The sequence below is a fragment of the Callorhinus ursinus genome, unplaced genomic scaffold, assembly GCF_003265705.2.
Source record: "Callorhinus ursinus isolate GAN/ISIS: 27379988/994484 unplaced genomic scaffold, GSC_fseal_2.0 scaffold2, whole genome shotgun sequence".
Classification (NCBI taxonomy): domain Eukaryota; kingdom Metazoa; phylum Chordata; class Mammalia; order Carnivora; family Otariidae; genus Callorhinus; species Callorhinus ursinus.
Window position 1 is genome coordinate 52,220,485 of NW_027397064.1, and position 27,548 is coordinate 52,248,032.

Genomic DNA, 27,548 nt, shown 5'->3' on the forward strand with positions numbered 1-27,548 from the left:
CCTATCTATGCATGCACACATGTGCACACCAGCCGTGAACACTCCAAGTAAATATCAAGGGAAAGTGAGGAAATGCTGGACATCAGGAAACACTGGTCCTTCTTCAAGAAAATGTCCTAATTTGTGATTGACAAACAGGGACCTAGAAGTGTTTGCTGCTTTTGTGCCACAGAGCCATGTGCAAACGACCTCAGTGTCACCAAAATCCACTTCTCTTCTGTGTGTGACATCCAGCCTTAAGGTGTCAGGAAAGAAGCATCTATTTTTAACTCTTTCCTGTTCAGGAGGGTGCCTCCCCTCACCAATCTTGATCGCCTGTTCTTTGCTGATCCCAGAGCTCTTTTTTAAAAGGCCTAGCTGAGAACACTCTATTCTCTTTGAAGGCTGGCCACAGGCTATTGAATGAATTTCCCTCTCCTTGGAGGGAGAGACTTTGAATGCCCACATCCCCTACTTGGCATGATCAAGGGCGTAGAGCTCCCTGTTGCCATTGCAATGCCAGTTACTGGCAAGTTCAGCCTGACTAGTTTTCCAGCCATTCGCCGGTGGCCACTCACTGGGTCCTCATGTGTCAACATTTTTCAGTTTCTAGGACAATTTGCAAAGGAGCAAGTGGGTAGAAATGAAGCCTATTCCTCAGGAAAACGAAAGTCTGTGTTTTAAACGTTAAGTGTTGGCCCTTAAAATGGAAATGTGGTACTTTCTCTCTTACTGCTAAACATTTTGTATTCTTCTGGATGTTGCAAGGGTATCTCGCCATTTCTTTTGAACCTCAAACCTTTATTTTACTCTGAAAATCAGATAAGACAGACAGCTCTGACAACCACTGCATCCGTGGTGGTAGCTGCCATGGCAGAGTCCACAAAGCTAGAAACAATCCGGGGAGCTCAAGAAGAAATTGCCACACTCCATGATCAAAGGCACATAACTCAGGAAAAGGTGATGACTCCCTGCCGGTGTGCAATTCACTCTTGTCATGTCATTTCCAAGCTGCCTACGTGTTCATCATGGGTCTTACTCAACAGTTTTTCACCTCGTCTTTTTATAACTCGAATAGAAAACTCCCTCAACATCTCTCACAAACCCTTTGCCACCTCTCCAGCTTTCACTGCCACTTTTCATTCCTAACTTTCAAACTTTCTTTGGATTGTTACTAACATGACCCTATAGTTCACTTTAATATCTTCCAGTTTTCAAGTCACTTGATAAAATGCAAAAGTATGTGTTAATTATGGCTGTACTGGGATTTCCCATGGATTATAAGAAGAATGTGAGAACCAGAAATGCATCCTTTTTTCTTTTATTGCTGATCACGTTTTTTTCTTTTCGACTGCACTTACTTTGATACTGTTAGCAATGAAGCAGTACAGACGATCCAGGCAACATGTGATAGGTTTAAGTGTGATGGAAGTGTCCGCGAACAGGAAGAAATTTGCTTCCTTTCTCGGATTTGACTTAAGTTTCCTTTATTAGAGGCTGTATGAAATTTAATGACCATTTTCTCACCTTTCTTTTTATCATATGACCAGACAATGAAAGAAACTAGGAAAACAGTGGTACCTAAAGTCATAGTTGCCACACCCAAAGTCAAAGAACAAGATTTAGTATCAAGAACTAGAGAAGGCATCACTACCAAAAGAGAACAAGTTCAAATAACTCAGGAAAAGGTGAATACACATCTTTGAGATGGGAAATGTTCATCCTCAAACTAATTTCTAGCAAACCGTTAACTATGATGTGCTATGAATTATTAGTCTGTATTTTCCTTTTTGAATCCCAAACTAAAAGTAAAATGAGGACTGTGTGACTGCTTACCATTAATTTTATCTGCACATTTGATTTTCATCCATCTGTAACATGTGTAATTCATTTTATCCCCCATTATTCTTTGCATGAAGATGAGCGTTTTAGCCTGATTTTTAAAAAGCAATATATGGGATCATCTGGAGATTTTGTTTTTTTTTAGTTAACATTTCTAAGTTTTGTGATTCCCAGTCAGTATATGCAAACAATGTTAAGGAACTTCTTTTGTGTAGTTAACCCTGAATAACTTCATCCTGCATCCCCACCAGGCACGGGGCAGGGGGCGGTGTTCATACCATGTGTGTCTAAAGCCCTGTGCAATTTCAACTTTGATTTTACTGTAACAATCAGATGAGAAAGGAAGCTGAGAAAACTGCCTTGTCTACAGTAGCAGTTGCTACTGCTAAAGCCCAAGAACAAGAAACAATACTGAGAACTAGAGAAGGAATGGCTACTAGACAAGAACAAATCCAAGTTACTCATGAAAAGGTGATGCTTGCTATTCCAAGTGTGCAATCCCTCTTTTATAATCCATTAATCCCAATCTCAGAATTTCTTATGTATGAGACACTATTAACCTATTTATTTTTTAGATGATTAAATGATTAGAAACTAAAAAAACAAATTATTATTGTTAATATTACTACATATTCCTCTCTCCACTGATTTCTTCACTACTATTTTCCATTTTTTATTATTAACATCTAGAAGTTCTCTGGAAGTTGGTGACTGAAATTGCATGCAGGCTGATTTTAAGATATTTCATGAACATTAAAGAAAAAAGTATAAGTAAATGATGAATCTTACTGTCGTGAAGATGTATGTTTTGAGGGTCATAAATTCAGTATCTTACATTATAAAGTATGGACTTATTTCAGGAAGATACCCATAATTTTTTCAAGTGAAAGTTTAACTTTTGCTCTTTCTGTAAATATAAATACCAGATGAGAAAATTATAGTGCCTACCATACTAACTCCTGCTAAAGCTAAACAAGATGCAGTATTAAAATCTAGAGAAGGAATCACCCAACCAAAATACACATAAGCCATGAAGAAGTTTATTTGTAGCATCTATTGTAGTTATGTAGTTATGTAGTTATGAAATCTCCATAAATTAACCAACTTACCATGACTCTGTCATTTACCCCAAATAAGCTATTTACCTAATTTTATTCCTTATTGTCAATATAGTATTTGGAAATTATCAACTAAATTTCTTTAGTATCATGGCTGAGTCCTGTCTGTATTTCTCTCAATGTTGTTTTCTATCTCTACATCTTTAGGCATTGTTTTCTATCTCTACACCTAAGGCATGATTTAAGATCAACTTTCTAAACCTTTACCCAAGTCTGATATTGAATGGCACATCAGCCTTTCAGAAATCTCACTGGTGACAGCAATTCCAATATGTAACATACTTCATCAGTGATTATATTTAAATTGCTGTTGTTTGTTCTGAATCAAATCAATTTGACTTCTTATTTTTGTTGTTAAAAATTAGCTAAGAATGGAAACTGAGAAAATACCTATACCCAAAGTAGTAGTTACCACTGCAAAATCTACTGAACCAGCCACACTGCCAAGGACTAGAGAAGGATTTGCTATTAAGCAAGAAGAGATCCATCTTTTCTGTGAGGAGATGAAAACTGATGCTGTGGAGGTGAAAAGCACTGCTTCATCCCATTTCATCATCAGCACCCATAACTTTTCATCTCACATCAGTCATTGTGCTCTAGTGTTCCATGTAATTGCTGAAGCGATCACCAAGCATTAGAGACGATTAGACCCCATTCAGCTCTTCCGGTGCAACAGTTAGCATTTCTTGTTGTGAAAAGCCAGATTAAGTAACACTTTTTTTTGCATCTCCTAAGTTAATTTTCAGCATTTAACTTGTCTGAATTGGTGTCTCCTGCTCCAATTCTTCTTCCTGTTGATCTAGGTTCAAAAACTATGAGAGATGTGAGTCCACTAAGAAAGCAAAATGGTACCAGCAAAGAGGACACACCTGTGGTTGTCCATCAAACAGCATATGTCTATGAACTCGATATATAATAACTCAGGAAAAAATACATAGATGCTTCTCCAATTTGAAATATCCTACCCATAATTAAGATTCTTTTCCTTTGCATAAGTTTTAAATAATATATATTTGTACATGTCAGTTGGCAAATAATTTCTTTGAGCCTAAGTTTTCTCGTTAAAATAAATAAAACCTGATTATCGTACAGACTGCAGTTGAAAGATTCAAATGAGATATAATGTAATGTAACCACTCTACAAGCAAAGTGTAATATATGTTAAGTACACACACACACACACATATATATAAACATTTATATGTAGAGAGAGAGAATGGTATATCAGCCTTTACATATGTATTAAAAGTGTATGTATACTTAATACATATTACTTTGCTTGTAGAATGATTGCATTTACGTCATATCTCATTTGAATCTTTGGCCTACATTAAATATGTATAATATATGGTAAATATATACATTTGTGTTATCTGTCAAAGATGCATAACATTTTAAAATATCTAAAATTCAAATCAACTAATGGCCTATATATTTTAAAAAAGAACAGATGAACAAACTTAAGTCACCTAACCCTCGCGTATATTTTACAGTTTCTCCTATGATGCAATGGTAAAGTGAAATCGGCATTTGCAATCCTTCAAGGAAGATCAGATTGTTTGTGGCTTACTGGAAAGAAGCACTGAATGAAGCCCATGATCACTAAAGGCCTAATTTCATCTCAGTTTAAAAAAGCCCTTATTTGTATCTTAAATGATTCTGAGAACAATTTTAACAGATATATAGGTAGCATCCTTGAAAGACCTTTCAGATGTGATCTAGATTTCATTCACAGCAGCAGAAAAGAAAACTGGACATTAATAAAATATTCCAGCATTATTTTTAAAGAGCACTGATGGACACCGATATGCTATTTCCAAGTATTGCATAGACTCGTAATTTGTAAGCCACATCATGTAGCTAGTTTGCTTTCTTTAAAAGAGAAACACCTTTGCAGACTGTGTTTTCATTTATGTTAATCAGATTCATGGAAATGAGAAAACAACATTTCTGGTTTTTTCTTCGCTTTACCTCCCAGTAATAATGAAAGTAAATTGAACTTCACTGCGAAAGGTTCTCTTGAATCCAAATATTATTAACACTTTCATTTTAATCAGAATCTCTTCATTCACATTTTTTAAGAAAGATATTTTCTAATAGATTAAAAATTCTTATCCCTAGGGAATCATAAGAAAATTAATATGCTCACTATTGTTTCATGAGCTTTCACATTATCTCATATTTGCATGCAACCATACAACTCTGTAGCAGCTGATTTTTCTCGATGGGTCCAGGAGGGGTTTGAGGGCATTTTTTATCATCGCTGTCATTGCAGCAATATTAGACTAAATGATGGACAGAATAATAAAAATAATCAATGAAGATAACCACCCCAGAGTTCTGATTTCCCAAGTGTTAATTAACTGCCTCAGACAGAATCCTAGAAAAACTCAAAATCTCCTTCCTGTTTTATATAGGTACTGTGTTGTCCCATGTGGTGTGTGTGTGTGTGTGTGATTTAAGGTCTAGTCTAATTAAGCAGGTATGTATAGAATGTATCTAGCTCTCCATTACATTATAATAATCAATGAGATATTAAGTTCCTAAATGCATCTGTGAGCCACATTCCTGGAGGCATTAACAGAGCCATATAACATGGGTGCCATCTACCTACCACACCTTTAGGCATTTGTCTGTTCTCAGTGACCGTCCTTGGAGGAGCTACCCTGGCTTGAGTTTGACGTTACTGATATTAATTCTGGAAACCTTGTCTCCAGGTGGACATTGGGAAAAAGGCAGAAGCTGTAGCAACAGTCGTTGCTGCAGTAGACCAGGCCCGCGTCAGAGAGCCCAGGGAGCCCAGGCCCCCTGAAGAGTCCTATGCTCAGCAGACCACTATGGAGTATGGCTATAAGGAGCGCGTTTCCACCACAAAGGTAGCTGAGCATCCCCAGCGTCCAGCCTCGGAACCCCATGTTGTCCCTAAAGCAGTCAAGCCTAGGGTGATCCAGGCTCCTTCTGAGACTCATATCACAACTACTGATCAAATGGGAATGCACATTTCATCACAGGTGGGTCTGTACCTGCTGGATCTTCACCCTACCCATGGGAAAGCAAGCTTAACTGCTCTGGTCATCTGGTGGACCGTGGTGTCACTGAGTCTCATTTCATTGCAGATCAAGAAAACTACAGATCTAGCAACTGAAAGATTAGTCCATGTGGATAAACGCCCCCGCACAGCAAGCCCTCACTTTACTGTTTCAAAAATTTCTGTCCCTAAGACAGAACATGGATATGAGGTAAGAAGTTACATAGCGTGACAAAGAAATGTCTGGCTCAAAGGCGTTAAGTACCTAATGCATGACGTACACAGGGTCTTTGGTGTAGGCCAGTGTGGTGGTGTCTGTTTCCGGTCATGGTAGACTCCGAAGCCCCTGAAGCCTGGCTTCTGAAACTTGCCGAGCAGGCTAAATGTCGGGGAGCAGAGGGGGTTATCGTACGCCTCCAAGAGGACACAAATCCATACAGGCTTCCCTCTGTTTCACATTTTGTAAAAAGATGGTTATCACACAGTTTAGTTTTCTTTATGCTGTGAGGCACTTCAGGCTATGAATGTATATCAATAATAAAGTCAGATATTGAAAAATCATACGTTCATTTACTCAATATAACAAGATGCAGAGAGGTATTATGGGTGGTAGTTGGGTTGGATGGCGGAATCACACAGCCTTGGGTTTGTGTCCTAGCTCCGACATCAGGGGCAAGTTGGCAGCACGTAGTAACCCTTCATATCAGTCACTGTTCTTCTTATCCACACCTAAGATGTGGAATGCAAATCTCGAATGCCTCCAAAGAATTGTAAAGCACATTTAATACCTATATTTGGCATAGCCCCAAATTACTATTGAAATAAAAAAGCCATAGACAGTGACAGAATAAAAAGAATGAGAAAGCCTTCAAAATATTTTTCTGAATGTCTCCATTTTCACCTTCCACCCAGATTTGAGGCTGAAACTTTACAGTGCTATTTTAAAGTAGTTCTTAGGAATTTACCAAATATTTTAATAATTTCCTGATTTTGAATTTCCCGCTGTGGTATTTTTAGGATGGTTAAGTGAAAATTCATGACTGAGCTTTAGAAGACCCTCCATCCCTTTATGAGAAGAGCATAAAATAAGGAGCTCTAAATACAACTCTTTAAGAAAGATATTTTCAAATGTATTTTTACAGACTGGCAGGAATGCCGGTGAGCTTTATAAGTGGCTTATCTCTAACTGACTTTTCGTTAATCATTAGAGTGATAACGAGAGCGTTAAAAAACAGACCATACAGAACATAGACTCAGACCCCCCCTGCTGAATGAATGTTGGTGGCGGTGTGCTTCTGAATCATGACCCAGATTGCTCCGTTTCTGTTTAGGCATCGATAGCTGGTAGTGCTATCGCCACATTACAGAAAGAATTGTCAACCACGTCTTCTGCTCAGAAGATCACCAAGTCGGTGAAGGCACCTACTGTGAAGCCTGCTGAGGCTAGAGTGAGAGCAGAACCCACCCCCTCACCTCAGTTCCCCTTCACCGACACGCCAGACACTTACAAGAGTCAAGCTGGCATTGAAGTGAAGAAGGAGGTAGGGGTGAGCATCACTGGTGGCACAGTCCGTGAAGAAAGCTTCAAAGTCCTACACGAGCGTGAAACCAAGGTCAGTCCCTGAATCGCACGCTATTTCTTGAGCCACTCCTATCGAGCAGGGCCAGGCACACGGCCAGTTTGTGCCACCAGAGTACTCAGCCAGGCGTCCTGCCTTTCAAACTTAATTCTTTTGAGTCAGTGTGTGTCAGAGCTCCTTTTCCTCAAATTATTTTTGTAATTTTGCATGTGCTAAGGTTTTTGATGAGTTTGCCCCCTATTCCATGGGCATTTTGTAACATCCTTTGTAAAATTTGTAGGTGACAGAAACGGCAAAGGTACCTGCGTCTGTTGAAATCCCAGTTACTCCACCAACCTTGGTCTCGGTGAGTAAAAAAATTGATGCGTAGCTGGTCAGATAATTTTAATATATGCAAAGATCAGCTTCTCAAAACGACCTTAGTGAGTTCACAAATGCTAATTTTAAGACAATACACTATTTGGCAAGAAAAAGGGGAATTCTGTGTGGCAACCGTCAATCACATAGTCAACAGACTCAATGGGTTTCTGTGAGGTATAAGGCTTTATTAGGAGAGTTATAGAGATATAAAGACCAATCCAGCCTTCTTTGATATCTTAACCTTTGTATCAGAGAAAAGCATACATACAAAAGGTGACAAGCATAATATAGAAGGTGAAAAGCGCCTCAACAGAGGAAAGATAGAGTACTTCTGATTGGGAGTAGTGGGAAAAGCTTTGTTGAAGTGGCAGGATTTGCTGCTGAGGCTTCCAGTTCTGTTAGGGTTTAAATATGTGAGAATAACAGAGGGTACAGAGTTGCCCCATTATATGGTGTTAATACAGTTCTGCCTTACGAACTTGGAAACACCTGACATTTATTCCAAGTTAGGAGTATTCCATTTCCAAGGGAGTCTCTTTACTAATATTTCTAGAGTCTTTTACCTTTAAAAAAATTTTTTTGGCCATGAGAATGTGCAAGTTCAAACCTCTCTGCTTGTCATGACTCATAGAGATGATTAATGACTATGCACACCTTATCAGTGTTTCCATTTTCTTCTTTCTTCAGGGCTTAAAAAATGTGACTGTTATAGAAGGTGAATCTGTCACCTTGGAGTGCCACATCTCTGGATACCCATCCCCAAAAGTGACATGGTACAGAGAAGACTACCAAATAGAAAGTTCCATTGATTTCCAGATAACCTTCCAGAGTGGAATTGCCCGTCTTATGATTCGTGAAGCCTTTGCGGAAGACAGCGGGCGATTTACCTGCAGTGCCGTAAACGAGGCTGGAACAGTCAGCACATCCTGCTATCTAGCTGTGCAAGGTTGGTGACCACACCCCCACCACCTTCCGTTTGCACCGTCACCCTCAGCTGACCCTTTCCACAGCACGGTTTCTGCATGACTTGTATTGATGGCCCCTTTGGGAACTGGGGGCCCATTAGGGGGTCAACTAGGCTGTCACGCTAAGTAGAGGTCACTAACAAAATAGACTCAATGAGAGACTTAAATGAGAAACTTGTCTTCTAGCATCAGAAGAGTTTGAAAAGGAAACAACTGTGACTGAGAAATTGACCACAGAAGAAAAACGGTAAAACATTCTAGTAGTTTTGATTTTTTTCTGTCCCTTTGGTAGTGGCAAATTGCAACCGCAGAAGCTAATATGAAGGGAATTCTCTTTGCAGCTTTGTAGAGTCCAGAGATGTGGTGATGATGGATACTGGCATCACAGAGGAGCAAGCAGGGCCCGGAGAACCTGCCGCTCCTTTCTTCATTACAAAACCGGTGGTCCAGAAACTGGTGGAAGGTGGGAGCATTGTGTTCGAATGTCAGGTTGGCGGCAACCCAAAGCCCCACGTCTACTGGAAAAAATCTGGTGTTCCTCTTACCACGGGATACAGGTATTTTGATGGCTGACGGATAGAATTCTCTGTGATTTGTATGATATGTATATGAAGCCCACAGAGAAATAGGCTTACCCCACCATCCCCCGATGTAGACTCTTTCATTATGGAAACTTCAGAGTATATTTTGAGGTATTTTTACATTTTTGCACAAAGTCTTACTGAGAAACAAAGCTATGTGACAAAAGTGGATAAAGATATATTTTTTTCTATATTCTAGTTTGACTCATGAATAGTGCTAGTAAAATAGAGAAAATGTGAATTTTTACACACATACATTCTTCTAGAAAGCGTCTAAGACAGTGTTCAATAAAAATGCATAATAATTAAGTCACTAAAAGATAAAAGAATAAGGTCATGTGATGAAGAAAATTATACATGAGCATCTATGCTAATGAATTGGCTGTAAATGAATGTAAAATTTAGCTTTGAATTTTCTGCAACTTACAAAAAATCAAAAAATGTAGTTCTTATATCTTAGAAAAAAAACAGTATGCCAGAGGCTTAATATTGAAATATTTAAAAGAATTTATTATTTTGATTAGTCATTTGATCTTCACATGAAACAAAGAGGAAAATAATTAACAAAGGGGAATACCTAAGTGTTCAAATGACCTCATCATTTGCTAACAAACACTAAAGTCCTTTCCATATGGTTGATTCTAGTAGTATTCTATTATTTATTTCAAAGAATATATGAACCTTATTTAAAATGAAAATTTTAAGTTGTTTGACCCTCATTACTCATGTCCATGCATTTTCCTCAATTTTCAGCCATCTTATATCCTGCACAGAGCTTAGTCACATGTTTAAGATCATTGAATTTTATACCGCAGATCCACATGAGGGTTAGTTTCTTCACATATGTTTATTTGTGACTGATTTTTATGTGTGTTCATTTCCATAAAGATACAAAGTGAGTTACAACAAACAAACTGGGGAGTGCAGACTGGTGATTTCGATGACTTTTGCCGATGATGCTGGAGAATACACTATTGTTATTCGTAATAAGCATGGCGAGACTTCTGCATCTGCCTCCCTGCTTGAAGAAGGTAAATGCAGCTCTGAGTAGTTTCTATGTGCATGATAGGAAGGGAAATGCAGGGAAGTAGCAGTACTGTGTGTTTGTCACAAGGCCTGTAAAAACACCCCAGTTCTGATACTGGCTGTGTCTCCATCGGTACCCTCTCTTGGCCTCAGCTATATAGGAAATGTTTTGGACTGCGGGGCCTCAAAAGCCATACTGGTGCTAAACCTCAAGGTTCTAGCACTAGTTTCTATTTGGTGCATTCATTTTGAGGCATATTTTGAGGCTGTAGGGATTCCAAATCCAGTTGCCTTCCAGACCCAGGCAGATAATATTAGTGAGGGCTATGAAGACAGTGGCAAACTGGAGAGCCTGTGTCCTGCCTTTAGGGTACAGTAGCTCCCCACCCCCACTGTATTGTTGCCATGCACACACATGTCAGGCCCAATGTTCCTAGAGTTTCTGATGTTTTAAAGAAAACCTGGAGGGGCGCCTGGGTGGCTTAGTTGGTTGAGCATCTAACTCTTGGTTTCAGCTTAAGTCACAATCTCAGGGTCATGGGATTGAGCCCCGAATCAGGCTTCATGCTCAACGGGGAGTGTGCTTGAGGTTCTCTCCCTCTCCCGCTGCCCCTCCCCCTGCTTGCACACACATGCATGTGCTCTCTCACTTCCTCCCCGAAATAAATAAATCTTTAAAAAAAAAAAAAGAAAACCTAGAAATCAAGATTTTCAGTATTCAAAGTAATTTGACAAAAAGTATAATGGCATTCAGGCCAAACAAAATGTATCTGTGGGTCACATTTACTTTTGCTTAATTGTTCACATTACAGTGGACAGCCCATGTTCTGTCTCATTTGATCTGCACAACACCCCTTAGAGAAAGTTAGGATATTATCCTCATTTAGCAGATAAAACACTTAAGACCCAGGAAGATAAACGAATTGCCAAAAACCACACAGTAAATTAGGAAGAGCACTAGGATAGATCCTGAAGAACTGACCACTAATATAAAGTTCCTTCTACAATAGTAGCAGCTACTTTGACTTGTTAATGAAAATTTGGTTTTGGAATTCAATCTAATATAGATTGAGCACTTTGATAGTAAAATTTGGAAAATCCAGCTTTTGGTTATCAATTTTCCCTAGCGTAGGGCTTGTCTGAATGAAGTGGCATGAACACTTTTTCGTAAGAACATTAAAATCAACTTATGTTCCTAAAACAAACAAGCAAAGGGGAAAAAAGAGAGGGAGAAGGAGACAAACCAAAAAATAGACTCTTAATTATAGAAAACAACTGAAAGTTACCGGAAGGGAGGTGGGTGGCGGCGGGGCGGGGGGAGGAATGGATGAAATAGGTGTTGGGGATTAAGGAGGGCACTTGTGATAAGCACTGGGTGATGTATGCAAGTATTGAATCACTCTGTTGTACACTTGAAACTAATATTACGCTGTATATTAACTAACTGGAATTTAAATAAAAACTTAAAAAAAATAACTTGTGTTCTTAACTTCTAGCTGAGTATGAGTCACTGATGAAGTCCCAGCAAGAAATGCTTTACCAAACACAAATGACTGCCTTTGTGCAGGAACCTAAAGTTGGAGAAATAGCACCTGGATTTTTATACTCTGATTATGAAAAAGAGTATGAAAAAGAACAGGCTTTAATTAGGAAAAAAATGGCCAAAGATACTGTAATGGTCAGAACTTTTGTAGAAGAACAGGTGAGTAGAATAATAATGACCAAATAAATCATTTCATAAATTGTACTTAACACCCAGTGTCCCCCTTTTTGTTTGATATTTTCATTTTCCAGGGATGGGGTCAGGGTTAGACTATGAGTAGTGGGTCCAGATTCACTGCTGACGAGTTTCCTTAGTCTTCATAACATGTTGCACAACGTGGCTTTAGAAATAAGGATTCCATATATGTAAGAGAAGACAAATATTAGGACAACCAAGTGCACGACTGCCCAAATCCTGTCATCTGCAGGATGAACAACCCAAATATAACCTGTGCCCTTAGACTATCATTGACCCAAGATGCCACAGCATGAACTGATAAAGTTATGATGATAATGCAGATTAAAAAACAAAAGAGTGACTCGTCTAATTCTCAACAAAACAAAAAGCCTTCTAGATTTTTCCCCAGTCAAAAACTTTAATCAATCCTTATCTCTGAAGCTAATACTCTTAAAGATTATTTGTCAGTCAGGATATACATTTTTTAACAAACTCATTTTTTTTTACTATATAGGAATTCCATATTTCTTCCTTTGAAGAGAGGCTTATCAAAGAAATTGAATACAGAATAATAAAGACTACATTAGAAGAACTTCTTGAAGAAGATGGAGAAGAAAAGATGGCAGTTGACATTTCTGAATCAGAAGCTATTGAAGCAGGATTTGACTTAAGAATCAAGAACTATAGAATTCTTGAGGGGATGGGTGTTACTTTCCATTGCAAGATGTCTGGATATCCATTACCCAAGGTAAAATAAAAACATCATGTCTGCATGCTACAATAAAGATACAAATCATTACAAGAACTATTTTATCTAAATTTTTTTCAAATATGCATGGTATTACTTGCAGATTGCATGGTACAAAGATGGCAAGCGCATCAAGCATGGAGAGAGATACCAAATGGACTTTCTGCAAGACGGCAGAGCTAGTCTGCGCATACCTGTTGTTCTTCCAGAAGATGAAGGCATCTATACTGCATTTGCCAGCAATATTAAAGGAAATGCAATTTGCTCAGGGAAATTGTATGTAGAGCCTGCTGCACCTCTTGGTGCTCCGACTTACATACCCACACCAGAACCAGTGAGCAGAATCAGGTAAGACTTGGGTTAAGATTTAAATTAAAACACCAGATATCCCAGTAGCAAATTGCTATTGCGTGGGGGACCAAAAAAAATGAAGGCTGAGAAAGCACAGAAACTTGCCATTAGTAATACAGATGATTGCCAAGCATTTTTATTTCTTGCCCCTGTGTAACGTGAGCAAAGCATTTTCATTAGTGTAGCATGCTATTTATTTTGCCAATGCTATAACTAATGTAATGAAAACTATAAAGATTTCCTTAACACCTAATTTTACATGTTATCCCTACTTTATACAACAACCCTGCAATGTGGGTATTATTATTATTATTACTATTTTGGGAGTGGGAGCACTTGATCTCTGTGAGCCTATGAAAATTGTCTTCGTTCACGCACCCTGTAGGTGGTGGTGCCAGCACTTGAAATCCAATCCAAGCCAGTCGGGCTGCAATGTGTAGATAGGGTTTGGGGTTTTTTTTCAAATATAATTTCTATGTTTTCCCTTCTCTTGGATAAAAAATTATATTTCTCTTTTTCTATAAATGTGTTCATTGGTTTATTTAACCAACCAATATTTATTGAGATGTTTTCGCAGTTGAATCAAAAGGGTTGGTGACTAATTAAATGCAGGTGGTGAGGAAAAGACTATTAAAAATTGTTCCAAGATTTTTAAGTCTGGGTACCTGGCTATGTTGAAGAACTACTGACTGGAATTGAGGATGTATGAAAAACATAGATTTGGGGGCAATAATAATATATTCTGTTTTGGATCCTGGTGATCCTGACGTGCCTTCTAATATGTACATGAAGTCGCTTCTAAAATGACGTTAAGAAAGAGGTTTGTTCATTTTGCTGTGTTTTCTCTATGCCTCATGAAAATATTCTGTTTTGCCTTTGTTTTTCAGATCTATCTCTCCACGTTCAGTGAGTAGATCTCCTATACGCATGTCTCCTGCACGGATGTCCCCTGCACGGATGTCCCCTGCACGGATGTCCCCTGCACGGATGTCCCCTGGGCGTAGGCTAGAGGAAACAGATGAGTCACAACTTGAGAGACTGTATAAGCCAGTCTTTGTGTTAAAGCCTGCTTCTTTCAAGTGTTTGGAAGGGCAAACGGCCAGGTTTGACTTAAAGGTCGTTGGTAGACCTATGCCAGAGACCTTCTGGTTTCATGATGGTAAGTATGATAAGTTTTTACTTATAAGTCATTAAACACAAAATTAAGTTTATATGTGTGTACAACACTTTAAAAAACACTTATTTTTAATATATGTTTTCCTTTTTACTTAATTTTTTACAGGCCAACAAATTGTCAATGATTATACCCATAAAGTAGTCGTTAAAGAGGATGGTACCCAATCACTGATTATTGTCCCTGCAATGCCCAGTGATTCTGGGGAATGGACTGTCATAGCCCAAAACAGGGCAGGCAAATCTTCGATTTCAGTGATTTTAACTGTGGAAGGTATTTGCTCTTAAAAAAAGAAACTACCTTATCACTTGGGCTATAGACAGGTATTTCAGTCCTACTCACTCTAAATCATGACCTTTCTCTTCCAGCTGTGGAACATCAGGTAAAACCAGTGTTCGTAGAAAAACTAAGAAATGTCAATATAAAGGAAGGTTCTCGACTTGAAATGAAAGTCAGAGCTACAGGTAATCCCAACCCTGATATTGTATGGCTGAAAAACAGTGACATCATTGTACCTCACAAATATCCAAAAATCAGGTAAGTTCACTTGAAAATAATAAAACTAAGCTCATTACACAAATCCAATAACCAAGGAAGCAATAACTACTTCTGTATTGATTTTTTTTCACTTTTTATAGAATTGAAGGAACCAAGGGAGAAGCTGCCCTTAAAATTGATTCCACTGTCAGCCAGGATTCTGCCTGGTATACTGCAACTGCTATTAATAAGGCTGGCCGAGACACTACAAGATGCAAAGTGAATGTTGAAGTTGAGTTTGCAGAGCCTGAACCAGAGAGAAAATTAATCATCCCACGAGGGACGTATAGAGCAAAGGAGATTGCAGCCCCAGAACTGGAGCCCCTCCATCTGCGATACGGTCAAGAGCAATGGGAAGAGGGTGATCTCTATGATAAAGAGAAACAACAGAAACCATTTTTCAAGAAAAAACTCACTTCCTTAAGACTCAAGCGCTTTGGGCCTGCCCACTTTGAGTGTAGGCTAACACCAATTGGTGACCCAACGATGGTGGTGGAATGGCTCCATGATGGAAAGCCACTTGAGGCAGCCAACAGGCTCCGTATGATCAATGAGTTTGGGTATTGCAGCCTTGATTATGGAGTTGCATATTCCAGAGACAGCGGTATCATTACTTGCAGAGCTACTAACAAATATGGAACAGATCACACATCTGCCACGCTTATTGTTAAAGATGAAAAAAGTCTTGTGGAAGAATCTCAGTTGCCTGAGGGGAGGAAAGGCTTACAGAGAATTGAAGAATTAGAGAGGATGGTTCATGAAGGTGCACTCACAGGTGTAACAACAGATCAAAAAGAAAAGCAAAAGCCAGACATTGTCTTGTACCCAGAGCCAGTAAGAGTACTTGAAGGGGAGACTGCTAGATTCCGTTGCCGAGTGACAGGTTACCCTCAACCCAAAGTCAACTGGTACCTCAATGGACAGCTGATCCGCAAAAGCAAAAGGTTCAGAGTTCGCTATGATGGCATTCATTATTTGGACATTGTGGACTGCAAATCATATGATACAGGGGAAGTCAAGGTCACTGCAGAAAATCCTGAAGGTGTGATAGAGCATAAAGTGAAACTTGAGATCCAACAGAGGGAAGATTTTAGGTCTGTTCTCAGGCGAGCCCCTGAACCAAAGCCCGAGTTTCACATACATGAACCTGGAAAACTTCAGTTTGAAGTGCAAAAAGTAGATAGACCTGTTGATACCACTGATGCCAAGGAAGTTGTGAAGTTGAAAAGGGCTGAAAGAATTACCCATGAAAAAGTATCTGAAGAGTCCGAAGAGCTGCGCAGTAAATTCAAGCGTAGAACAGAGGAGGGATATTACGAAGCCATTACTGCTGTGGAGCTCAAGTCTCGTAAGAAGGATGAATCCTATGAAGAGCTCCTAAGGAAGACAAAAGATGAGCTACTCCACTGGACCAAAGAATTAACTGAAGAGGAGAAGAAAGCCCTTGCTGAAGAAGGCAAGATCACTATTCCAACGTTTAAACCTGATAAAATTGAACTGAGTCCTAGTATGGAGGCTCCTAAAATCTTTGAAAGAATCCAAAGCCAAACAGTGGGCCAAGGATCTGATGCACACTTCCGGGTCAGAGTAGTGGGAAAACCAGATCCTGAATGTGAATGGTACAAAAATGGTGTAAAGATCGAACGCTCTGACCGAATCTACTGGTATTGGCCTGAAGACAATGTTTGTGAACTGGTCATGAGAGATGTGACTGCTGAGGACTCTGCCAGCATCATGGTGAAAGCCATCAACATAGCTGGGGAAACCTCAAGCCATGCATTCTTACTTGTCCAAGGTAATTTGAATGACTTTGGTTTGATGGATCTGTCTCTGTTTATCCGTGAATATCTGTTAGTGTATTTCTTTTTATTTTCTTTTCCCATTATTCAAATTGTGAATTTAATTTAATATAATGTCTTTTTCTCCCCCCCCTTCCTTGTAGCCAAGCAATCGATCATTTTCACACAGGAATTACAAGATGTTGTTGCTAAGGAAAAAGACACCATGGCAACCTTTGAATGTGAAACTTCAGAGCCATTTGTCAAAGTGAAGTGGTATAAAGATGGTGTGGAGGTTCATTCAGGAGATAAATATAGGATGCACTCTGACAGAAAGGTTCACTTCCTCTCCATCCTGACAATTGACACATCTGATGCTGAAGACTACAGCTGTGTACTCGTGGAAGATGAAAATGTAAAAACAACAGCGAAACTTATTGTTGAAGGTAGTAAATAATAATTTCACTATTTAAGTTCTAAAGTCACCTTTAGTATGTGATAAAATTAGCTTTGCAGTTTTCCTTTCATAAAAGGAATTATTTAGGAATTGGATATAAGCTCCAGAGCAAGGTTCCTGAATTTATACCAGTAATGAAGAATATTGACAATTTGGGTTTTTAAAAGTCAAGGTTATTTTGATATCTTGTTTTTAAAATTTTATATTGAAATAAAATTCTGTGCTTTAAAAAATAATTTAGGGGCACCTGGGTGGCTCAGTCAGTTAAGCATCTGCCTTTGGCTCAGGTCATGATCCCAGGGTCCTAGGATCAAGCCTGTGTCGGGCTCCCTGCTCAATGGGGAACCTGCTTCTCCCTCTCCCTTTGCCCCTCACCCCCCACTCATGCCCTCTCTCTCTTTCTCTCAAATAAATGAGTAAAATCTTTAAAATAAATAAATAATTTAAATATCAAAATAACCTCTTTTTATTAAAAATGTATTTCTCAGTCCATTGGCAGGTAGATATTAAGAATATTCCTGATAGCATGGGGGACTTAAGAGACTTACAAGGAACTTTTTCTACCCTAGGTCTAGATATGTAACTCTCCAGAGAAATTAACTTCTCTTTATCTTATGCCTCAGGTGCAATTGTTGAATTTGTGAAAGAACTTCAGGACATAGAAGTTCCAGAATCATTTTCAGGAGAGTTAGAGTGCATTATATCCCCAGAAAATATAGAAGGCAAATGGTATCATAATGGTGTGGAGCTAAAATCCAATGGAAAATACACAATTACATCTCGCCGTGGACGTCAGAACCTCACAGTCAAGGATGTGACCAAAGAGGACCAGGGAGAATACAGCTTTGTTGTTGATGGGAAAAAGACTACCTGTAAACTAAAGATGAAACGTAAGTCTGCCTATTCCTTTTGGCCTGCATTGAATATCATCATGGCTTAGTGATAAGGAAAAGATCATAGCGTTCTTTTTTCTCCCCATATTTCACAGCCCGCCCCATTGCTATCCTACAAGGACTTAGTGATCAAAAAGTCTGTGAAGGTGACATTGTCCAGCTTGAAGTGAAGGTCTCCTTGGAGAATGTGGAAGGTGTCTGGATGAAAGATGGCCAAGAAGTGCAGCCCAGTGACAGAGTTCACATTGTGATAGACAAACAGTCCCATATGCTGCTCATTGAAGACATGACTAAGGAGGATGCTGGAAATTACTCCTTCACCATTCCATCCCTTGGACTGTCAACCAGTGGGCGTGTCTCTGTCTACAGTGAGTGCAACTTACATGTTTTTATGTGTACATTGTTAAGTGAGGTAAGGAACTTTAATAAGCAGGCATTTAAAACAAAATTCACATTCATAAATCTTTAATTGCGTGTGTGTGGTTTTGCAGGTGTTGATGTGATAACTCCTCTGAAGGATGTTAATGTGCTTGAGGGTACCAGGGCTGTGCTTGAATGTAAGGTCTCAGTCCCTGATGTGACTTCTGTTAAATGGTACTTAAATGATGAACAAATCAAGCCTGATGATCGCGTACAAGCCATTGTCAAAGGCACGAAGCAACGACTAGTGATTAACCGGACCCACGCTTCAGATGAAGGACCTTACAAGTTGATGGTTGGCAGGGTTGAAACCAGCTGTGATCTCTCTGTGGAAAGTAAGGATTCTTCCGTTTCACTTATCAGTGTCTTAAGCCTTCTATTTTTCCAGTGTAATATTAACCAAGTGATTATTTTTTTCCCCAGAAATTAAAATTATCAGAGGTCTTCGTGACCTTACCTGTACAGAAACCCAAAATGTGGTCTTAGAAGTTGAGCTGTCCCACTCAGGAATTGATGTTTTGTGGAATTTTAAGGACAAGGAAATCAAACCAAGTTCTAAATATAAAATTGAAGCTCATGGAAAAATATATAAGTTGACAGTTCTAAATATGATGAAAGATGATGAAGGAGAATACACATTTTTTGCCGGAGAAAATATGACATCTGGAAAACTTACTGTGGCAGGTTGGTACATTTATCATTTAATATAAGTTCTTATGTGGGGCAGTTGTTTTAATTTAAGAAATTGTGGCCCATTTCGTTCCAAATTCTCATTAGTTTTCACTTATGTGCCTCTGCTTTTGCTGTTCTTGAAGCCAGTAGTTTCCTCAACACTGTCCCCACCATGTTCTCCTAGGCAGACTTACCGCAAATGCCATCTTCTTGTGAAGCCTTCCTTAATCTTTCCATCTGTGTAAGATCTTACTCCTCCAACGTCAGGATTATTTATGTGTGTCTCTTCCATGGCCCTTATCACATACTTGTGTTACTGCCCATTTCTTCTTCTCACACCATAGTATAAGCTCCCCAAATCTGGAATTCCTTCTTTCTCATCTGTGTTCTCCAACATATTGCACATGATAGATGATCAATAAACATTTGTTGAACTGAACTTAATTTAAAATTTCCTACTCTAAAGGTGTATTTCTTTTTTTAATCACTCTTCTTTCTTTAACTTTTGTTTCCTTTGTTCCCTTCATATTTGTTTTATGAACCCAGTGAATATTTTAAAATGTAAGTCAGTGTATCTGTGTATCTCTTTCTTAAGGCATGAAGTAGACCATTCTCATTCAGCAGAAATCCCTTGCTTCAAAATGAAAAACCAAAAGCATAAATCAACTATCAAGAAAAAACTAGAAGTCATCATTAATTTGTTTGGTTCATTACAATTTAATTATTGAGGAGTTGAGATATGACATTGGGATTAAATTGTAAAGTCCGTGTGGGAATTGTGTGTCCCACCACTTTATGTGAAAGTTTCATGGCTTATACTTTATTACATTATAATATTTCCTCAGATATTCGACCATGGAAAAAACTTCTGAAACAAAATTTTAGACCCTGCACTTTGACATGTCTAATATAAATTGCATGTTTTTCAATGTGTGCAAACACGGAAAAGCTATGAGTCCTTATGTGATTCCACTCAGCATTTTTTAAGGACCAACCATAGGCAAGACACTGCTAGAAACACAGGACACAAAAACGAAGAAGGCATAATGTTTTTTTCTTGAGGAATTCACCATTTAGAGAGGGACAGATACATTAGCAACTAACTTGCTGAAGGAGTAATTTTTTCTGCCAGTGGATAAAGGCCATGGAAGCAATAGGGGGAAGCTTCATAAAAGAGATGACATATGTCAAAACAGTGATTTTTGGGGTGCCTGGGTGGCTCAGTCAGTTGAGCAGCTGACTCTTGATTTTTAGCTCAGGTCATGATCTCAAGGTCCTGGGATCAAGCCCTCCATCAGGCCCCGGGCTCAGGGAGGAGTCTGCTTAAGGATTTCTTTCCCTCTCCCGCTGCCTCTACCCTGGCTCATGTGCACGCACGCTCTCACTCTCTCTTTCTCTCTCTCAAATAAATAAATATTTTTTAAGAAAAATAGTGATTTTTAGTATATAAGAAGCTCTGATCTTTAGAAATATTGATGACTGAACATTTTGCTTAGCACATCTTTTCCCAATCAAATATTAAACATATTTGCAGCAAACAATCCTTAGCAAATTTAAGTAGAATACTTTTGAAGGAGAAATTGAGTTAGAGGCCATCCAGGTGGTATTGTTCTCAAAATTCTATATTAACAGTTGCTTTCCCTTTGCAAAGCTTTCCTGATTCCAGAATTTTTCCTGGTTATCAGTCATTCATACTAGAATAGGGATTTCTGCAATATATTCTCAATATGGGTAAAGATAATTGTATTAGGCATTTCATGATATTCAAAATCACGTTTTAAAATTTGGTATTTTGTATTTAATTGTTCAAAGATTTCTTTTTTGTATAAATATTTTTTAAAGGACTCACACTTATACTTCTCTTGTTCCAAAGGGGGGGCCATTTCGAAGCCACTCACTGATCAGACTGTGGCTGAATCGCAGGAAGCTCTGTTTGAATGTGAAGTTGCCAACCCAGATTCCGAAGGCGAATGGCTGAAGGATGGCAAACACCTACCACTGAGTAGCAACATCAGGAGTGAATCTGATGGCCACAAAAGGAGACTTATCATCACTACCACCAAGTTAGATGACATTGGAGAATACACCTACAAGGTGGCCACCTCCAAAACATCTGCCAAACTCAAAGTTGAAGGTTAGTGATATAATAACAGATTTATCCATTTCACATCATATTACATTCTTGATAGTTATCAGTTTAAAAGTCAATGGTATAACCATCCTGGATGTCATAAATCTTGATTTCACAAAATCATTATATACTCTCTAAACTTTCTGAGCCATATACCACAAGGGCAAAAAAGCCATTGTGCTGTGTACATTTCACACTGGATCTCAGGTTTTCCTAAATAATCTCCAGGTGTCTTTTAAAACAGAGGTGCTGCATAACTGCAACATTTTTGATAACCATTCTTTTGCAAGATGACCAGGTAATGATTTTATTCCAGGACTTCTTTTACTTAATGATACCATCTTTATTTCCTAAACCAATCATAAATTTGTCTTCAGCTGTCAAAATTAAGAAGACTCTGAAGAACCTCACAGTCACAGAGACGCAGGATGCTGTTTTCACTGTTGAGCTTACTCACCCTAATGTAAAAGGCGTCCAGTGGATCAAAAATGGGGTTGTGCTGCGATCCAGTGACAAGTACGACATCTCAGTCAAAGGAACAGTTTACACTCTGAGGATTAAAAACTGTGCTGTTGTGGATGAATCTGTATATGGTTTCAAGCTTGGAAAGCTAGGAGCCAGTGCCAGACTGCATGTTGAGAGTAAGTTGATTTAGAAACATTTTACAAGTAGCCGATGTGTGGTTACCACTAAGTTAACTGTATCATTGAATTGCTTCAACTTTCCTTGTTAGCTGTCAAGATCATTAAAAAGCCAAAAGATGTGACCGCCTTGGAAAATGCCACTGTTGCCTTTGAAGTTAGTGTTTCCCATGACACTGTTCCAGTAAAATGGTTCCACAAGAATGTGGAGATTAAGCCAAGTGACAAGCACAGACTGGTCTCAGAAAGAAAGGTCCACAAACTGATGCTGCAGCATATTTCCCCCTCGGATGCTGGGGAATATACAGCTGTGGTGGGGCAACTGGAATGCAAAGCTAAACTTTTTGTGGAGAGTAAGTATTAGACAGCCCCCTATGGCATTTCCCTAGATGATCCCTATGTGCTCATTGGTTGGTTGGTTGGTTGGTTGGTTGGTTTCATCCATTTTTTTTCATAAAATATATTAACCGAAGTGCTTTTTTGATTTTCCCAAGCATTACATATTACAAAAACTATGAAAAACATTGAGATACCTGAGACCAAAACTGCCTCCTTTGAGTGTGAGGTGTCCCACTTCAATGTCCCTTCCATGTGGCTGAAGAATGGCGTGGAGATTGAGATGAGTGAAAAGTTCAAGATCGTCGTGCAGGGGAAACTCCACCAGCTGATCATCATGAACACCAGCACAGAGGACTCAGCAGAATACACATTTGTCTGTGGCAATGACCAAGTCAGTGCCACCCTGAAAGTGACCCGTAAGTAAACAAATTATATAAAATACTTGGTAAACTCATTGTTATTCCGTATCCTACACTTTTCCTTCCTGACCAGTTAATCCACTCCAAAAATCCTTTTTTTGAAACATCTGTGTGTTCACCCTGAGTTAGGCACTAGCATCTCCACCTGGATAAAATTTTCTGATTAGAGTAGCCTTGAAAGGCTACCTATAAAGATGCTCTAGTAGCTATCGCTAGCTCTTTCTGTTCCTCGGGCACTTGTTATTGTCCTATAGAGGGGTACCTGGAAGATATCATAGCTCATATCCCTGAACTATAATCACCTTAACAGATATACCAAACACATTCCTAGTTTTCACTCTGTGCTTGTTATGATTCACATCATACTGACACAAAGTCTCCTTGGGTGTATTTCCTTCCCCCTTTGCAGCAATCATGATTACATCCATGCTGAAGGACATCAATGCTGAAGAAAAAGACACCATTACCTTTGAGGTAACGGTGAACTATGAAGGCATCTCTTACAAATGGTTAAAGAATGGTGTGGAAATCAAGTCAACTGACAGGTGCCAAATGAGAACCAAAAAGCTCACGCACTCACTGAACATCAGGAACGTTCACTTCGGGGATGCAGCTGAGTACACCTTTGTGGCTGGAAAAGCTACATCAACAGCCACCCTTTATGTGGAAGGTATGGTGTCATAAATGTCTTATCCATAAAACTAAATGTCAAACATACCGTATAAAATATTAATCAGTGCATTAATTAATGAAGCACGTGCCATGTGAGTTATGTCTTAAAGCCATTAGAAAGGTTCATTTTTGTACATGCTATTTTCCAGCTCGCCATATAGAATTTCGGAAGCACATTAAGGACATTAAGGTTCTTGAGAAGAAGCGAGCCATGTTTGAATGTGAAGTTTCTGAACCTGACATCACTGTTCAGTGGATGAAAGATGGCCAAGAGCTGCCGACTGTGGATAGGTCAGTTGTGTTGCTTGGCTACATTCCAGTAATTCCCAGTTTGCTTTGAGTCACCATTCATTAAACTCCAATTTCCATGTCATCCATAGAATAAAGATACAGAAAGAGAAATACGTCCACCGTCTCCTGATCCCCTCCACCCGGATGTCTGATGCAGGGCAATATGCAGTGGTGGCAGGCGGCAACATATCCACTGCTAACCTCTACGTAGAGGGCAGAGATGTCCGCATCCGAAGTCTCAAAAGGGAGGTTCAGGTATTGTCTACATGCTGAATTTGGGGAGACATCATAAGAGCTCATAATCCATAATTTGAGATCCTAATTTTTTAACCTTTAACATCTTCTAACCACAGTCTTCTAAAGAATGAAAACAGCTGATCCCCATTGGCTTAGACTCTTAATCTGACATCAATTTAGTCACAGTTTTCCCTCACTTAGGGAAATAGAGTGTCCTTAGCAGCTGTCTAGATACTTTAATTACAGCAGCTGTAGAAACTTCGCTGTCTCATAAATGGCTACCTGCCAAGCAGCACAAACCAGGAAAGAGCTAAAATTTACGTGGTGGTGCTTACACAGCAACTAGAACTCAAGAAAGGTAGAACAAGGTGGCATTTTGTCAGATGGCTTCTATTACGGAGAGGCAAGGATGTAGGGACCTGGCAGGGAACACTTCTTCTGAGGTCCAGGAGGTAGACCAGTTTGAGCAAAGCTGGATTCCTAGCAAGGGCACTAAGCCAGACACCTTTGCTCTCTACCACATGTGCAGAGCTTGTTCTCATGAGTGCCTGTCTTCCCAAATGGCAGAATGGAGAGAACATGTTAGGAAAAATATCATTTGAATTCAGATTTATCATATTGCTCATCTGAGGAGAACCAGGCATGATAGGCCTTAGGCCATAGTGAAAAAGCCTTCAGTGAGGACACAGACGACCTGAATATGTCTTCTGTCTTTTACTGTCCAATTCTGAACCTTGATTTCCTCACTTAAAAATGAGGCTAATACTTTCTACCTATCCCAGGAGGTTCTTGTTCATGCCACATGAAATCAAATGAAATGGTAGAAGAGCTTTGTCAAAAATGAAAAGCCCACAAATATAAGGTGTTTTTATTTCTGTTGTGATTAGTCAAAAAGCAAACATTTAAGGATTCAAGTCATGGTCTCTTTGGGGTGGCATTTCTCCTCAGTACAGGTGTAAGCAGGATTCTCTACAGAAGTTAAGGCACCATTTGTCTAAGGATATGCAGGACAAATTAGAAGGCGCTTCACCCAGTCAACTTTTTATGTCATAATGTATAGGTTTGGCATGCTCTTGAAATGAGCAGTTTTAGAAACAGGATAAAACCGAAAGGAAAGCAGGATTTTGATTCTCTTTTTATGTTGCTCCATCAAAAGGTTATTGAGAAACAACGTGCTGTCGTTGAGTTTGAAGTCAACGAGGACGATGTTGATGCCCACTGGTATAAAGATGGTATTGAAATCAATTTCCAAATTCAAGAACGACACCAGTATGTGGTGGAGAGAAGAATCCATCGGATGTTTATCTCTGAGACCAGGCATAGCGATGCTGGTGAATACACCTTTGTGGCAGGAAGGAACAGGAGTTCTGTTACTCTCTATGTCAATGGTAGGTAGAGGTATCAACATATTTTGTGGACCCATCTGGAATAATCCTCCCCTTTAAGTTCCTAAAGTGCTAAAATTCCTGGGCAATTTCTAAAGAAGCCATGCTACTTGTACGTTTGCAGCTACATTTATTTTCCAATTATACCTGTGGTAAAGGGACAGCAGCTATTAAAAAGCCTGTAAAGATGTCATTTCCAGAAAGTGCCTAATGGCTAGATCCTCATTTAGTTGGTCAACACTATTGAATATCCACTGTATGTCAATAATAATAGACCCTCAGTGGATTTCTAGATAGAGCATTCAGCTGGTTGAGTTTTCTGCCCTTGGCGTCAACTGCTTAAGTGCTAGTAGTGCTACCAAGCCCCAGGGGCATTTCCAGCCTCTAGTGTGGAGTGCCTGGGAAAATCCAGAAGTCCTCTTTGAGACCCCAGAGGGCCTAGAGAGCTACGGGCGATGTGGAGCTCAGTTTTCTCTGCCCCAAGCCCTGGGACCAGACACTCTTATTCCACATGCTACGGAGTCCTCAGAGGAGTGACATGAAACCACCCACTTTCCTCATTAGAAAGCTTAGAGCTGAATTTGAGGCTGATCTAGAAATGAGACTAACCTAAATACACAGAGCAGAAGGACTGTCCCTCCCTATTTTAATCTTGAGTCTACTCTGAACAAATACCCCAGAAGCAGATGAAAGAACACTAGGAATAACCTTGGTTAATAAAAATGAGCCATTTTGGCAACATTCCCTTAGTCCCTAGAAGACCAAATCATCATGGTATCCAGTTCTTATTATTTCTAGATTAGTGTTGGAGATACTGAGGCACAGACAAGCAAAGGTCAGAAAACCAGCCTCACAGAAGTCCTTTCCCCCTATTTCTGTGTTCCCTGAACTACCCAGTTCCCCTCAGTCATCACAACACTGAGAAGATGCTTTCATTAGCACAGTAGGAAAGTGAGGTTTTTCGTAAGTCTACCTAATTGCCTTTAAGTAGATCCGGAATAACATTTATTCCTTTTTTTCATACTTAGTGATTGTACTTCATTGGCACTTACATATAAAGAAATGACTATGACACATATACAAATACTTGCAAAACAAACCTGAAGGTGATGAACCACCTGGCCACAGGGTTTGCCCAAATGATATAAAATAGGCAGTGCACGGCAGCTATTCTGGCATTCTTTGGGGTACCGGCCATTGCTATACACCCACAGACCCCAACAAGGAAAGGGGTGATCACATCATGTTGACAAGCTCAACACTCTCAGCAACAATCCCCGACCAAGCCTCAAATATCAGAAGTGTCTTTCTAAAGTTATTCTCTCTATCTGAGGACAAAATTCCAAATGTTCTTCTATTCTGAGGCAAGTTCAGCTATCACAATTCCAAAGTTTGGCTTCTGGATGCATTACCACTGGCTACAAATTGACGTAGGCTTCCACATGTTCTCTGGTGTTTTCACGCTTTTTTACAAGCTCTTGGTTCTCATTCACTCCCAGCCCCAGAACCGCCGCAGATCCTGCAGGAGTTGCAACCCGTTACTGTGCAGTCTGGCAAGCCTGCTCGCTTCTGCGCTGTGATATCTGGCAGACCACAGCCCAGAATTGCCTGGTACAAGGAGGAGCAGCTGCTCTCCACTGGCTTCAAGTGCAAATTTCTTCACGATGGGCAAGAGTACACGCTTTTGCTCATCGAAGCCTTCCCAGAGGACGCAGCTGTTTACACCTGTGAAGCCAAGAACGACTATGGAGTTGCCACAACCTCGGCTTCGCTCTCAGTGGAAGGTAGAAACACCTTGTTACGTCTCAGCTTAAAACAAAACCTAAGAAACCCGCTTTTGTGTTCTCTGACTGCATTGATAAATATAATGTGGAGCTCATAAAAGTAGATTGCTACGCCGCTTTTAGAAAGATAATTAAAATAAATCAGCACACTCCATTCTGTGCAGTGTGTAAGTGACTTAATCATGACCAATCTTGTGGTCCCTTCCTTTAGTTCCAGAAGTTGTGTCTCCAGATCAGGAAATGCCCATTTATCCTCCTGCCATCATCACCCCACTTCAGGACACTGTCACTTCTGAGGGACAGCCAGCCCATTTTCAGTGCAGAGTGTCTGGAACAGGTAGGTTTGTGAGCAAAGGTATCATTGTTAATATTTACAAAGAATGATCTGAGGCAAGGTTTCTCACCTTTTCCTCCATCATA

At 39.5% G+C, this 27,548-nt stretch overlaps 1 protein-coding gene across 2 annotated transcripts in view; it reads left to right on the forward strand.

The window, feature by feature from the left end:
- Positions 1-27,548, forward strand: part of TTN (titin) — a 267,591-nt gene that overhangs the window by 15,514 nt on the left and 224,529 nt on the right. For both annotated transcript variants that reach the window (XM_073881860.1, XM_073881857.1), the window contains exons 11-43: positions 802-939; positions 1,530-1,667; positions 2,155-2,292; positions 5,657-5,950; positions 6,056-6,178; positions 7,299-7,580; positions 7,828-7,893; positions 8,595-8,853; positions 9,059-9,119; positions 9,214-9,429; positions 10,342-10,484; positions 11,976-12,181; positions 12,714-12,947; positions 13,051-13,295; positions 14,186-14,457; positions 14,581-14,745; positions 14,841-15,009; positions 15,111-16,804; positions 16,952-17,233; positions 17,868-18,134; positions 18,233-18,505; positions 18,629-18,892; positions 18,981-19,241; positions 21,103-21,363; positions 21,738-22,001; positions 22,094-22,354; positions 22,496-22,756; positions 23,169-23,429; positions 23,581-23,722; positions 23,812-23,977; positions 25,116-25,347; positions 26,844-27,128; positions 27,340-27,465. In XM_073881860.1, coding sequence (XP_073737961.1) covers positions 802-939; positions 1,530-1,667; positions 2,155-2,292; positions 5,657-5,950; positions 6,056-6,178; positions 7,299-7,580; positions 7,828-7,893; positions 8,595-8,853; positions 9,059-9,119; positions 9,214-9,429; positions 10,342-10,484; positions 11,976-12,181; positions 12,714-12,947; positions 13,051-13,295; positions 14,186-14,457; positions 14,581-14,745; positions 14,841-15,009; positions 15,111-16,804; positions 16,952-17,233; positions 17,868-18,134; positions 18,233-18,505; positions 18,629-18,892; positions 18,981-19,241; positions 21,103-21,363; positions 21,738-22,001; positions 22,094-22,354; positions 22,496-22,756; positions 23,169-23,429; positions 23,581-23,722; positions 23,812-23,977; positions 25,116-25,347; positions 26,844-27,128; positions 27,340-27,465 — 8,449 coding nt within the window. The remainder of the gene's footprint in view (positions 1-801; positions 940-1,529; positions 1,668-2,154; positions 2,293-5,656; positions 5,951-6,055; positions 6,179-7,298; positions 7,581-7,827; positions 7,894-8,594; positions 8,854-9,058; positions 9,120-9,213; positions 9,430-10,341; positions 10,485-11,975; positions 12,182-12,713; positions 12,948-13,050; positions 13,296-14,185; positions 14,458-14,580; positions 14,746-14,840; positions 15,010-15,110; positions 16,805-16,951; positions 17,234-17,867; positions 18,135-18,232; positions 18,506-18,628; positions 18,893-18,980; positions 19,242-21,102; positions 21,364-21,737; positions 22,002-22,093; positions 22,355-22,495; positions 22,757-23,168; positions 23,430-23,580; positions 23,723-23,811; positions 23,978-25,115; positions 25,348-26,843; positions 27,129-27,339; positions 27,466-27,548) is intronic.